We start from the raw sequence: 13,346 nt of genomic DNA, 5'->3' as shown, positions 1-13,346 counted from the left end.
AAAAACGACCGAAGGCCAAAAATCAAAGAGCGTTATGACATGGACAAAACCCGTCCCAGTTAGCGTTCCATCACTAATCCAAACAATCCAGAAGATTCTTTCGCAGTAATAACACATTTATAGATATTTATATCTTGCACACTTCACGTTTGTATAACAGTCATGGGAATGTATACTTTGAGGTGTGGGTGTTGTTGATTGATAGTGGGCTAGCCAGGCCCCTCTGGTCCCTGTCTTGGTTGTGTGTGTGTGTGTGTGTGTGTGTGTGTGTGTGTGTGTGTGTGTGTGTGGCGAGGGTCGGGCATGTTGCTGCCGGATCACACTCACTTACGCCGCTCGGGAGAGACCCATCTCAGCATCCCCTCTGACACGCGGGCGGCCACATTACCATAATTGGCTTTTCTACATGACGGGACAGAGGAAATAATAATGTCATTTTATTTACAGCCCTTGTGTGTCCAACCCCCTCTCTCCACTCTTCTCCTCTCCTCTCCTCTCCTCTCCTCCCTTTCTCTTTCCCTCCTCCTCCTCCCGCTGCCTTTATTCTCCTCTCATCTCCTCCTGTCCCCCTCTCTCACCTCTCTCTCACTCAAGCTCCCTCCTTCTCTCTCACTCTCTCTCTCACACTCTCTCTCTCTCTCTCTCTCTCTCTCTCTCTCCCTCTCTCCCTCCCACGCTCTCGTTTCTCTCTCCATCCGTTCTGCCACACCGCACAGGTCAAGCAATGGCTTTTTGATCAGCTGCTGTCCAAAGCCATCAGAGGCGAGAGGCTTGTAATGGAGGCTGGGGTGACAAACGGAATCTGGGGGGGAAAGAAAGAAGACGACCCCCCCCCGCTTTCCCATTAAAATGTCCGCTAAACGGCCCCCCGGTTCCACCGTGCTCCGGGGGGGGAAGAAGCGAGGACTCGGCCCATCTAAATGACATGACTGAAAGGAGCCCGTATTGGACATTAGTGCTGCAAATGACTGCGGTGATTGCCCTCCCTTTTCCCAAAATCACCTCAAATAAATAAAGAAATGTGGGTAAATAAAATAAGGCCGGGGGAAATGGGGGACCGGGGGGGTTCCCTGTGTGGTCTCATCTTCCCTCTCTCTCTCCCTCTCACTCTTCACTCTCTCAGTTCTCTCTCTCTCTCTCTCTCAGTCTCTCTCGCTGGTGTCCCCTGCTTTTCGACCGGATATCTTATCTAGTTTGTTTGGGTTTGACAGCAGCCAAATGGCAAGGCGCTGTGAGCTTGACAGAGAGTGTTATTGATTTAACAACCAGCTGACTCGTGCAAAAAAAGAAAAAGAGACTAGAGGAAAGAGGGGGGGGGAGAAAAGAGTGGAGAGAAGAGTGAGGGAGGGGGAAAAAAGGAAAGGAAAAGAAAGGAGATAAAGATGGTCAAGTGTCTTACAGAAATGGGATATTCAAAAGCCAATATTGTGACCATGCGGTTTGGGGGAAAAAAATGAATGCAGTCTTTCTACGGTTTCCAGAGGTGTATCATTTGGGGGGGGGGGGGGGATAGTTGCACCCCGTATGTGTGTGTGAGGGAGTGTAACGCCATGCCAGAAGCCCACACGTCTGGGGCACACCCAGAGAGAAGCACAGAGCACTGTCAGTCAGTCTCATTAATTATAAAACTCTGTTTCACCCCTGGATCTGCCTGTCCGTGTGTCTGTCTGCCAGCCGACCACCCGAGCGCTTCTTTAAGGACGTTAGGGCGCATACCAAAAAATCAACAAAATAGGACATGGCGCCTTGTTCCCGGGTCCTGCCGGATGGCTGTTTTTAAGCGGACATGTGAGCGTTAAAATGTCACGGTGCTCACGCGAACGTGGCGGATGAAAAATTTGGCCCGTCCGTGTGGCCTGACCTGGGCTGGCGCGTTGGTTTAGTTGCCCGCTGCTTGTGACAGCTAGTGGCGGGTCGTGGCGCGCCGCCGCTGTCTCCTGTCTGGTTGAGCGCCGGGTGTCCGCGAGCAGAAGTGACAGGCGCTTTTTTCGCCCGCGCAGATGGTCCTGCTCTCAGCCATCACCCTCACTCCCTCTCTCTCCCTCTCTCTCTCTCTCTCTCTCTCTCTCTCCCTCTTTCCACCGAGCTGACATGATGGACAGGACGGCACGTAGCTACACGTCCCCCCCTCCCTCCCTTCCATCCCTCCCTCCCTCGCTCCCTCCCCCTCTCCTCCGCTAGCCCCCGTTTCCATCCTCCAGCACATCACTCCCACACCTCCCACCAGCAGCCCTTCGATCCAGCACAACACACATTCAGTCCCCGAGTAGTCCATTCGCCTGCTTTCTCTCTCCGGTCCCTTTCCCATCAGTACTTTTGTTCAGCCCGGGGAGAGCAGGGATGCTGGCCATTGTCTGCAGGTGTTGTTGCCACAGCGATAGAATTTCGTAGGGTTTTGACAGACAGGTGCCCAGTGGTCTATGCATAGTGTTGTTCTGGAATTAAAGTGTAGAAATGTAAAATGTTGAAGGAGCTGTACCATTCTTGACGATGCTCGACTTGGTGTACAACACAAAAGAGGACACAGACACATAACCACGGAGTCCACCGTGATATATATTTGATCACAGTACAACCACTGAAAACAGTGCTGGGCATGAAATGTATTCATGCTCTAAATCACAGAACTTTGTGGTATCCATAGTGATAAGTCATTGACTACCCCCAGAAACATATGACGCTTGAACATGGAAAGACAGTGCTTGTGTCCAGTCTACTTCTATGATTAAGTATGAGCAGGAGTATATGTTCTAACGGAGACCTTTCATCAGCACATCTGGGGTTATAGGGCAGTATGAAAAAAAAAATAGGCCTAGCAGTCAGCTGATGGGATTCAAACACTAGCATAGTAGCCTCGTGAATCTGTTATTCATTTGGAAAAGAGTGTCCTAAAGAAAAGAAGTCCAGGCTCCTGTCGGTGTGTTGAGTCCCTGAATACTTACGTCTGCAAGGGAAATGATTGGAAACGATGGTGGGGAGCGTATTTCAATGTGTTTTTCATGACCATCTGTACATTGTTGTACCTACAGAGCCAGCAGTGAAAACAGAGGCAAGAGAAAACAGTGTACACATTACTATGGTGCATTCTGCCACCATCTCTTAATAGGAACATGTGAACACATGGAGGCTTGCACACACACACACACACACACACACACACACACACACACACACACACACACACATACATACACACCTACACACACACATACATACACACCTACACACACACATACATACACACCTACACACACACACACGTACACACACCTACACACACACATACACACACACATACACACGTACACACACATTCACCCCGATGCAGCTGCTAGCCTTTCTCGCTTCCCCTTGTATCTCTTCTCAGGCAGCAGTAAATGGTGCCAGCATACATACATCAGGTATTATGTCCACTTAGATTATGATATGACAGCTTAGCGTGGTGTTTGAAGCTGACAGCACATCTGTTTCATCAGGAGAGACTGATACTGGCATCTAGGACACACATCTCACCATGGAGGAAGGAGATAAAGGGGAGAACTAAGAGGGCTGTCTTTCCTGTCTCCCTTCCCTCTCTCTCTCTCTCTCTCTCTCTCTCTCTCTCTCTTTCCCCCCTTCCCTCTCCTCTGCTCTCTGCCTCTCCGTCTGTCTCTCTTCGCTCACTCACTCTCTCTCTCTCAAGGCACGTTTTTGTTTTGTTTGTGGGTTTGTTCATAAATGAATTTTTAATAGCAGCTTCAGGCACTGACCATGGTAAATATCAAATGTTTGTTGTGATCGACACAATGCGCTATTTCTTAGATCCTCGTGTCATCCCGTCTGCTGATTACCGTAGTGTAATCTCTGTGTACAGACCTTGGGTCGTGTTTATATGAGCAGTAATGTTTGTGGGTAAAATATGCAGTAGGATCACAGCGTGTATCTAGTCTAAACAGTTCTCACAAAGACTGACATACAGTGTAGCTAAAAAACCGAAATAGGTACAGAGATTGAATATCAGAAAACCTCACGCTAAATGATTCAGTAACTGGAAGAATACGTTGCTAAATACTATCAACACTGTTGTTTTCCGTCATGACAAAATGCTGTTCCTCTTACCTGCCTTAATAATATCTAAAACGAGTTCCAATTGGTGTTGCTGGAATAATAATCTGTTTGATCAGTGCATGGCTGACCCCCACCATTTCTTTGTGTTGTAGCTTATGCGCCAGGAGATGAGCTGAAGGATGGGCCCTGCGATGAGGAGCACCTCCACGATGACGGCCTGTCACTGGATGGCCAAGACACGGAGTATCTCTGCAACGAGGAAGAGGAGGATGCTTTCATGGGCCCCCCCAGTTTCCGTGACTCCCCCCTGAGTAACGGTACCAACCCGGATGCTGGCTATGGCTCCCCCCTCAGTGACACTAGCGACCGCCTCACCGACTTCAAAAGCACGTCCTCCAGAGATGGAGGCCAGGACAAGGAGGAAGGGTCCTGCCGCATGGACACCGCAACCGCAACCGCCACCGCAACCGCCACCACCCCCCTCTCCATCGACAGCAGCAGCAATGCCCTCCATGACAGCTTGGCCCAGATGAAAGCCGTCTATGCAAACCTGATCTCTGATGCGTCCTGGTCCCGCATCGCCATGGACATCATGAAGGCCAAGCCAGAGTCCTCCAGCAGTGCCATGGCCAACTCTCCCGCTGCCCTCGCTATCAAGGCTGTCACCGCCTGCCCCAGTAGCAGCAGTGCTACCAGCAACAGCAGCAGCCATCACAATGGAAAGAGCACTACAGTCAACCTCCCGATGATCAGCAGCGCAAACTGCAACTCAAATGGCCCCCCTACTACAACCACGCATCCCAGCAGTGATGGCAATAACAGCGGCACTGGGGGCTCCAGCAATGGGGCTGGTATTGCCTATGACTGGCACCAAGCAGCCCTGGCCAAAACCCTCCAACAAACCCCTTACCATTTACTGCCAGAGCCTAGTCTCTTTAGCACGGTGCAGCTGTACAGGCAAAACAACAAGCTATACGGCTCTGTTTTCACCGGTGCCAGCAAGTTCAGGTGTAAGGACTGCAGTGGAGCCTACGACACGTTGGTGGGGCTCACCGTGCATATGAATGAGACCGGCCACTACCGCGACGACAACAAAGACAGAGAGCAAGACAGTGGAAAGCGCTGGTCCAAGCCCCGCAAGCGGTCACTGATGGAAATGGAGGGCAAAGAGGATGCCCAGAAGGTGCTCAAGTGTATGTACTGCGGCCACTCCTTCGAGTCCCTGCAGGACCTGAGTGTCCACATGATCAAGACCAAGCATTACCAGAAAGTGCCTCTCAAAGAACCTGTGCCGGCACTGGCGACCAGACTGGTGTCCTCAGCCAAAAAGCGTATGCTTCAGGACTCTCTCATCGCTCCATGCTCCCCCGAGACTGTCCTAGGTAGTGGTGGTGTTCCCACTGGGGACGGTGGGAAAGATGCTAAATTAGCAGGTAATCCATATGTTACACCCAACAACCGCTATGGGTACCAGAATGGCGCCAGTTACACTTGGCAGTTTGAAGCCCGCAAGGCACAGATCCTGAAGTGTATGGAGTGTGGAAGCTCCCATGACACTTTGCAGCAGCTAACTGCCCACATGATGGTCACAGGTCACTTCCTCAAGGTCACAAACTCTGCCTCCAAGAAAGGCAAGCAGCTGGTATTTGATCCAGTGGTGGAGGAGAAGTTTCAGTCCATTCCTTTGCCCCCAACCACCACAAGACTTCCTGTTCCCTCGATCAAATCTCAACCTGTGTCCCCAGCTCTCTCCTCCGGTTCAGAGGAAAAGAAAGAGACACCAGAGGACAGGAGGATGGAGTCAAGTGAGCATGGAGAGAAAAAGATCAAAGAAGAGAAAGACGATGAGAAAAGTGGCGAGAAAACAGAGTCGAATTCCACGTCCTACAAGTACCTTACAGAGGAGGACCTGGATGCGACGCCAAATGGAGGCTTGGACATTCTGAAGTCATTGGAGAACACTGTGTCAAGTGCCATCAGTAAGGCCCAAACTGGTACCCCTACGTGGGGAGGCTACCCCAGCATCCACGCTGCCTACCAGCTCCAGGGAGTTATGAAGTCATCTTCCTTACTGTCGTCATCTGTTCAGAGCGTTCCCATACAACCAGCTTTCAATAGCAGCATGAGAGCCTTTGTGACAGACCCGGGTTCTGTTATCCACTCCCCCAGGAGCCCTTCATCACCGCCCTCACTAAGAAGCAACGTGTCAGCCATGGAAGAGCTGGTGGAGAAGTTGACCGGGAAGGCCTCTGTGAAAAAGGAGAAAGAGGAAAGGGGGGTGAGCGGGGATCGATGCAGGTCCCTATCCTCTGCCAAATCTCCTTCACCCGTGCGGAGAGAGCAGAAGGATGGCATGCTTCCCATGGCCACCACAGCGACAAGGACCAGCAGTCCCAGAAAGGCAGAGTCTGAATGGGTATGCAAGAAGGAGCCCAAAGACAGCCCGGTCGAAACCCCCAACCATGCCAAAAATGGCTCCGACACGTGCAGGTCGCCCATCACCAATGGCAACAGCTTGGGGATCATCACTGACCATTCACCAGAGAGGCCTTTCATTAACCCACTCAGTGCACTGCAGTCAATCATGAACACTCACCTCAGCAAAGCTTCCAAGCCTATAAACTCCACCTCTGACCCACTCTCCATGCTCTACAAAATTAGCAACAGTGTCGTGGAAAAGCCCCTCTTCAACGCCACACAGGTGAAGCAGCCCGAGCCCACCAACCGGTTCTTCTACGAGAGCAATGACCAGCCCATAGATCTGAGTAAATCCAAAAACAGCGGCAGCAGCAGCAGCAACGCTAGCGGCGATGAGCGTAGCGGCAATGGCACTTCCTGCACTCTGGTGAACAGCTCCATCAACGGTAATAGGCCTCTGCTCTCTGGCCTCTCTCTCTCGGACTCGGTTTCGTCCCCGTTGCGGGAGAACGCGCTGATGGACATCTCAGACATGGTGAAGAACCTCACTGGCAGGCTCACCCCCAAGTCGTCGGCCCCGTCCTCCATCTCGGAGAAGTCCGACGTGGAGGGCAGCACGTACGATGACAACCTGGAGGACCTCTCGCCAGTGCAGAAGAGAAAAGGCCGGCAGTCGAACTGGAACCCCCAGCACCTCCTCATCCTCCAGGCGCAGTTTGCCTCCAGCCTCAGGGAGACACCGGAGGGCCGCTACGCCATGACCGACCTGGGGCCACAGGAACGGGTGCACATCTGCAAGTTCACTGGCCTCTCCATGACCACCATCTCCCACTGGCTGGCCAACGTCAAGTACCAGCTGCGGAGAACCGGCGGGACCAAGTTCCTGAAAAACATGGACTCGTGCCAGCCCGTCTTCCTCTGCAGCGACTGCGCCTCGCAGTTCAGGACTCCTTCCTCGTACATCGGCCACTTGGAGTTTCACCTGGGCTTCAGCCTGAAGGACCTATCCAAGATGTCTGCCGATCACCTGCGGGAGCAGCAGGCTGTCTCCAAGGTGATAAGTGACAAACTGGGGTACGGGAGCCCCCTGGCTTCCATGACAACAGCAGACGATGACTCTGGCTCCGGTGCCATTTACCAGTGCAGACTTTGCAATCGGACGTTTGTTAGCAAACACGCCATTAAGCTGCACCTGAGTAAGACTCACGGCAAATCACCAGAAGACCACCTGGTGTTTGTCACGGCACTGGAGAAGCTGGAGAAACAGGAGAAGATGTGAAGCATTCGGGCGGAGGCCGCAGCTATCCACAAATACACTCCAGTGAGAGCCAGCTATGTAAACTGACCAGTTTCATTGCACTAAAATATATATTGATCACATTTACTGCACTGGGCCAAAACTGAGCCGTCAAAAAAAGATAAAGAAAAGAAAAAAGAACGAGAAGAATTTAAAAAAAAAAAACATTCAGTCTTACTTTTGTTGTGAAACCGCCTGACTGGACCATGTCTTTTTATGTTGAAGTTTGTTTGTTTGTTTTTTTTTGCCAAGTTTTTGACATCTTATTTTGTAATGTATTTATATGCTATTTGTCCTGATCTGTGCATGTCTTTTAGTGATGTTGAACAAGTTTTCATTCAATTAATGCTCTTTAAAAATGACTACTGGTGACTATAGTTGTGGATTTGAAAAAGAAACATTCATTTGGAAAGAGAATAACGAAAATAGGACATGAAGAATTTGAAAATGAAATTGTTTAGGTTAAGTGGAAGCCCTTCCGGAAGACTGAAGTAGCACCTTAAAGACAATTTAATTTTGTAAAGAGAACTTTTAAAAATGTTTCAATGACAAAAACAGATTCATTTTATTGATCTTCTGCTTTTTGTTTTTTTAATTATTATTATTTTTGACATTCAACAGCTATATTAACTGAAAGTTCTGATCAGAGGTTGGTTTGTGTGTTGCATTGAGAAAAGGATTCTCCCAACGGTCTGAATAGTTATTGTATTGCTGCTTTTGGTTCAAATCAATCAGTAAGAAGGCATTGCAGTACAGTATGCAAGTTTGTTGTAAGACAAAAAAAAAATAGATAATGTTCCTTTTCAATGTAAAGTATCACTTTAATAGTAATTTTCAAAATGTATGGTTTGTTACAATATCTTTCTATATTGTGCCGCTTTAATTTCAACCCATAGAAGATATTAGTCCGTTATAATGGTTAGTATGGAAAATGTAAAACTCACATGACATATCTTGCCATTTGCAACAGCTCAATGTTATTTGTACTTTAAGATGTGTGCATTCTTTAACTTTTATATTGTCATTTTATATATGAAAATCTAAAAAAAATACCTAAACAAAAAACTGAACACATCCTGTACATAGTTATACGCTGTAGAGACACACATGTTCCCCTCTTTTTTGGAAAGAAGAAAAAAAGCTCCTCTAGCTTGGTTTACAGGAAAACAAATAATTATACTTGCATCCTGTTTGATGCATGATAATGGTGTGAAAAGACATGAGCGATGCACAATGACTATACAGTTTAATGTTTTATCAACAATATTGTAAAAAAAAGGAAAAAAGATCTTTTTAGCGCCAATAACTTTTTCTTTTTCTTTTTTTATTTTATTTTTCTCAATTGTAAAATAAACCCCAAAGCAGTTGATAATGCATTTTTGTGTTTTTATTGAATATCAAAGTTCATTTCATGTTACACCTCCAAACACATATACATAACACAAACACATATAATAATAATAATAATAATAATAATAAAACAAACTGATCTGCAACACATTTATATACAGTATATTGCCAAATGATTGGTGATTGCAAGTTCACGGTCACATAACTACACAAAAATGCGTCGGGCCAGACAGTAAATCTCCTGGGATGTCCTATTTGAACAGTACTCCCCCCAGAAGTTTATTGATGTGTACATGCTTGTCTAAACACATTTGCAGCAGTTGCCGGTGTCTTCTTTGCCACACCACACATCACCCTCTACGTGTGGATTTGGTCACAGGTGTATTTCTATAGTAAAAGCCTCACTTCCAGCTTCCGGTGAGCCTCAACTGGTAAACTTAATTTACTGAATTTAATTAATTTACATCTGGTACAGCCATTTAGAATAAGATTTCTTATTACTGATTATTGCCTCTGATCAATGAATGTAACATACTTTGCACAGTACACAGCACCAGTAAGTTGGACAGGGCATGTCTTATTCAAGGCTGATGCCTCATACATGTAACTGATGACCATGACATCACTACGCCTATTTTGGGGGGGCTTTAGACCCCCTAAAAGTAGTATCTACCACCCACCCCCCTCAAATAAATGTGCTTTATTTAATTAAAGCTATCAGTATATGTAGTTATCAGTTATAATTATCCACGACTGCACTATTGTGTTTCCAATGACACTGGATGGGTGCTAGGAACCATGGGAAGGAATACTGTAGTGTTGCCATTGGCTGTGCAACACACTGCAAGGAGTAGGAACTCCTACCGCTATAGTTTACTCTCTGCTTATAATTGATAGCCATTAATATAATTGATAATTTATCACCAAACTGCAACCTTCTGTGCCATCACTAAACTTTAGCGTTACCTTTCTTATCAGCTAAAATAGTAAGGAAAAAAGGCCTAACTGAAAGAAAAAAAATGACAACATGTTTATTGTTAACAGCCAGCTCTCATTTCTGTTGTAGTTCATTATGCTATGGCTAAAGACGTTACCCTGCATCATGATTCGTTTAGCATAGGCTACAGATAACAGGATTGTTGTAAGTAAAAGAGGTAGCAATCATAACGCAAACTCTTCAGTTTGGTTACGTGGAAATTCTTCATCAGAGGCCGACAAGAGACCTACTGTATATGTGCACAAAAATTGAAACTGCTATTCAAGAAAGCCCCTGTTGTAAGTTGATGGATAGCATTAATAACAGTAGATCCAATCAATGCTGAGATGTTCTGCACTTCAACCTGCCCCAAGTAACTCTTTGTTTAACCAGTTTTATGTACATTGCTTATTACTCTATAAAGTTGCTCTGATGACCGTCTGAGGCTTATTTCAATCCGGGGTGGGTGTGTGTGTGATAATGATAGCTTAGCCCCCCTAACCATAATTGTCTAGTGATGTCCCTGCTGATGACAGTTAAAAAAAAAAATAAAGGATCCAAACAGAAAGACAGTTGTTGAATGAAGGCTAGAACATCCAAGCTTTCAGTGGTGTCTGACGGCCGAACAGTCATAAACTGATGATGGTGATAAACTATTATAAAGGGTTCTTCTTGTGTTGCGAGCCTCATGCTTGGCTTGTGACTGCTCTTTGGCGCACTCGCGCTGAAAGAGCCAGTGTTATCCTACAAGAGTCGACTCCCCCGTCGTTTGTTTCTGTCTTCCTGGAAGTCAACTGAACGTCTATCTCCCCTGCCTGGATCTGGTCTGATGACTATTGACATTAAGCCGATACATAAAAACGGGGGGGGGGAGTTCAACATCTATCAGAGGTTTTATTTTCTTTTTTTTTTTCCCCTCTCTCCCCGCCTCATCTGACAAAGACGAACAGTGTGTGTTGTCGGCGTGATAATAGTGCGTTTTATTGTCCGCCAGATCCCAGGGCTAGGGGGCAAGTCTCAGATGATCTTGGGCTGACCTTTAATCATCAACCCAGCCGTCTCCCAGAGCACACTGGCCCGGGCTCCCACAGGCCTCGGTGCTCTGAGCTGAGTAGGGGCGCACAGAGACACGGGGCGCACAGAGACACAGGGACACAGGGACACGGGGACAAGGGGACACAGGGACACAGGGACACGGGGACACGGGGACACAGGGACACGGCCACACTGCCTCGACAGCAGAACAATGCAGTGTGATGGGGCGCTCCCTCCCACTCCGATTAAGGGCACTCCAATGTGATGGTCAGGAACACACACACACACACACACACACACACACACAAATAAATAAAAGGTACACTAACATAGGGATATTCCATTGAAATGGGCAGGAACACACTCATTCCCACAAACACAAATAAAAAATACACTCACACTTGCATAGGGACATTCTGCTGAAATGGACAGGAGCACACACACACGGACACACACACACACACACACACACACACACTCACTCGAACAAATAAAAAATACACTCACACTTGCATAGGGACATTCTACTGAAATGGACAGGAGCACACACACACGGACACACACACACACACACACACACACACACTCACTCGAACAAATAAAAAATACACTCACACTTGCATAGGGACATTCTACTGAAATGGACAGGAGCACACACACACGCGCACACACACACACACACACACACACACGAACAAATAAAAAATACACTCACACTTGCATAGGGACATTCCATTGTATTGGAAAGGAACACACACACACACACACAGGGATGGGCCCTGTCCAGTGTACAATTACACGGCCATTTCACACGGCATCACCTCTGTGAGTGATACACACATTCATTCACAAAAGAAACACGGAGCCCCTGGATTAGCCTCCGAATGAGGGTTACAGTTTCCTGGAAGGTGGAGGTGGATGATGGTGGGGTGTGTGAGGGGGGGGGGGGGGGGGGGGGGGGGGGTGTAGAGGAAAATAAATAGCACACAGATAAACACGGGACACTTTGAGCTGATTGCAAAGCTCACAAGGAATGGGAAAAAAGGAAGAGAGAGAGAGAGAGAGAGAGCAAGAAGGAGAGAAAAAAAAAACCTTGTAGTTTTAATACCCCTGCGGGTAAACCTGTAATTTTGCTTCAGCGTCAGATAGCTGTCGAGCCCATGCAGACGCTCTCTGCTTTGTTAGGGATCAGCTCGCTGTTTCCTGTGCGTATTCTATGTAAATTACACGTGATAATCGGGACGAAAAACACAATGCCAGTACCTGCGGTGCGGGAACGGAAACCGGGGCTAGATAAACGCCGGGCCGGGGGGAGATTTGCATAGCTTTTGTGCTTTTCGGGCATGCTGAACGTGCGCCTGCAGGATTCACCGGGATTTCCTCGAGGTTTTAGCATTCGTGAATGCGGCTACCTCCTCCCAGGATTCAGACAGTTTATTGGGGGCCAAGGGGGGGCGGGCGGGGGGGAGGGGGGGGGGACAAATAAAAAAAGGGAGGGGGGCGAGGGGGGGGGGGGGGGGCAAGGGGTGCCACAAACCAAATGGCAAATATGTATGAATGAGTAATGTGAGGTACATTTTTACAGGCGTTTTTCACACACAACCTCCTTAACCACCACTCTTGGCCCAAGCATACATACACACACAAAACACACACACACACAGTTGTTCTACATGAGAGAAAAATGAAGCACCATGTCCAAAATTCTCCGCATTGTGAAGGGCCTTTCAAAATGAACATCTTTCAGTCACTGGCTCTGGCCAAGTGTGAATTCATCGGAATGTACTTACACACACACACACACACACACACACACACACACACACACACACACACACACACACACACACACACACACACACACTGTACACATATACACTACCTAAGGAGGACATAAAAAAAAGTCTCCTATAAACAGCGACGCTCACAAACATGCTGAGCATGTGTGTTCATACCTTGTGGAAGTTTGCAGCTCCAAGAGGGGAATGGAGCGCCCGTCTGTTTGTTCTTTTAATGTCAATATGAGCGGGACTAAGTGAAGACCTCCCAGGTGTATTTTAAAACTAAACCTACAATTCCCTCCAAGCCACTAGAGAATTCACTCAACACACACACACACTCACACACATACACACACACACACACACACACATGAACACACACACACACACACACACACACACACACACAAATGTGTGATGTGGAGTGCCATGGCAAGACTGC

The 13,346-nt window shown here is 47.6% G+C and overlaps 1 protein-coding gene across 2 annotated transcripts in view; it reads left to right on the top strand.

Annotated features, from left to right (window-relative positions):
- The window catches only part of LOC105893977 (teashirt homolog 1), a 35,543-nt gene extending 26,405 nt beyond the window's left edge, over positions 1 to 9,138 (top strand). For both annotated transcript variants that reach the window (XM_012820448.3, XM_042709177.1), the window contains one exon: positions 4,200 to 9,138. In XM_012820448.3, coding sequence (XP_012675902.1) covers positions 4,200 to 7,744 — 3,545 coding nt within the window. In that variant the 3' untranslated portion in view covers positions 7,745 to 9,138. The remainder of the gene's footprint in view (positions 1 to 4,199) is intronic.
- The last annotated feature ends 4,208 nt before the right edge of the window (positions 9,139 to 13,346 follow it).

This window comes from Clupea harengus, chromosome 11 (assembly GCF_900700415.2).
Source record: "Clupea harengus chromosome 11, Ch_v2.0.2, whole genome shotgun sequence".
In the NCBI taxonomy this organism is placed as follows: Eukaryota; Metazoa; Chordata; class Actinopteri; order Clupeiformes; family Clupeidae; genus Clupea; species Clupea harengus.
The sequence above is the reverse complement of the archived record's forward strand: the minus strand, read 5'-3'. Positions and strand labels throughout refer to the sequence as shown.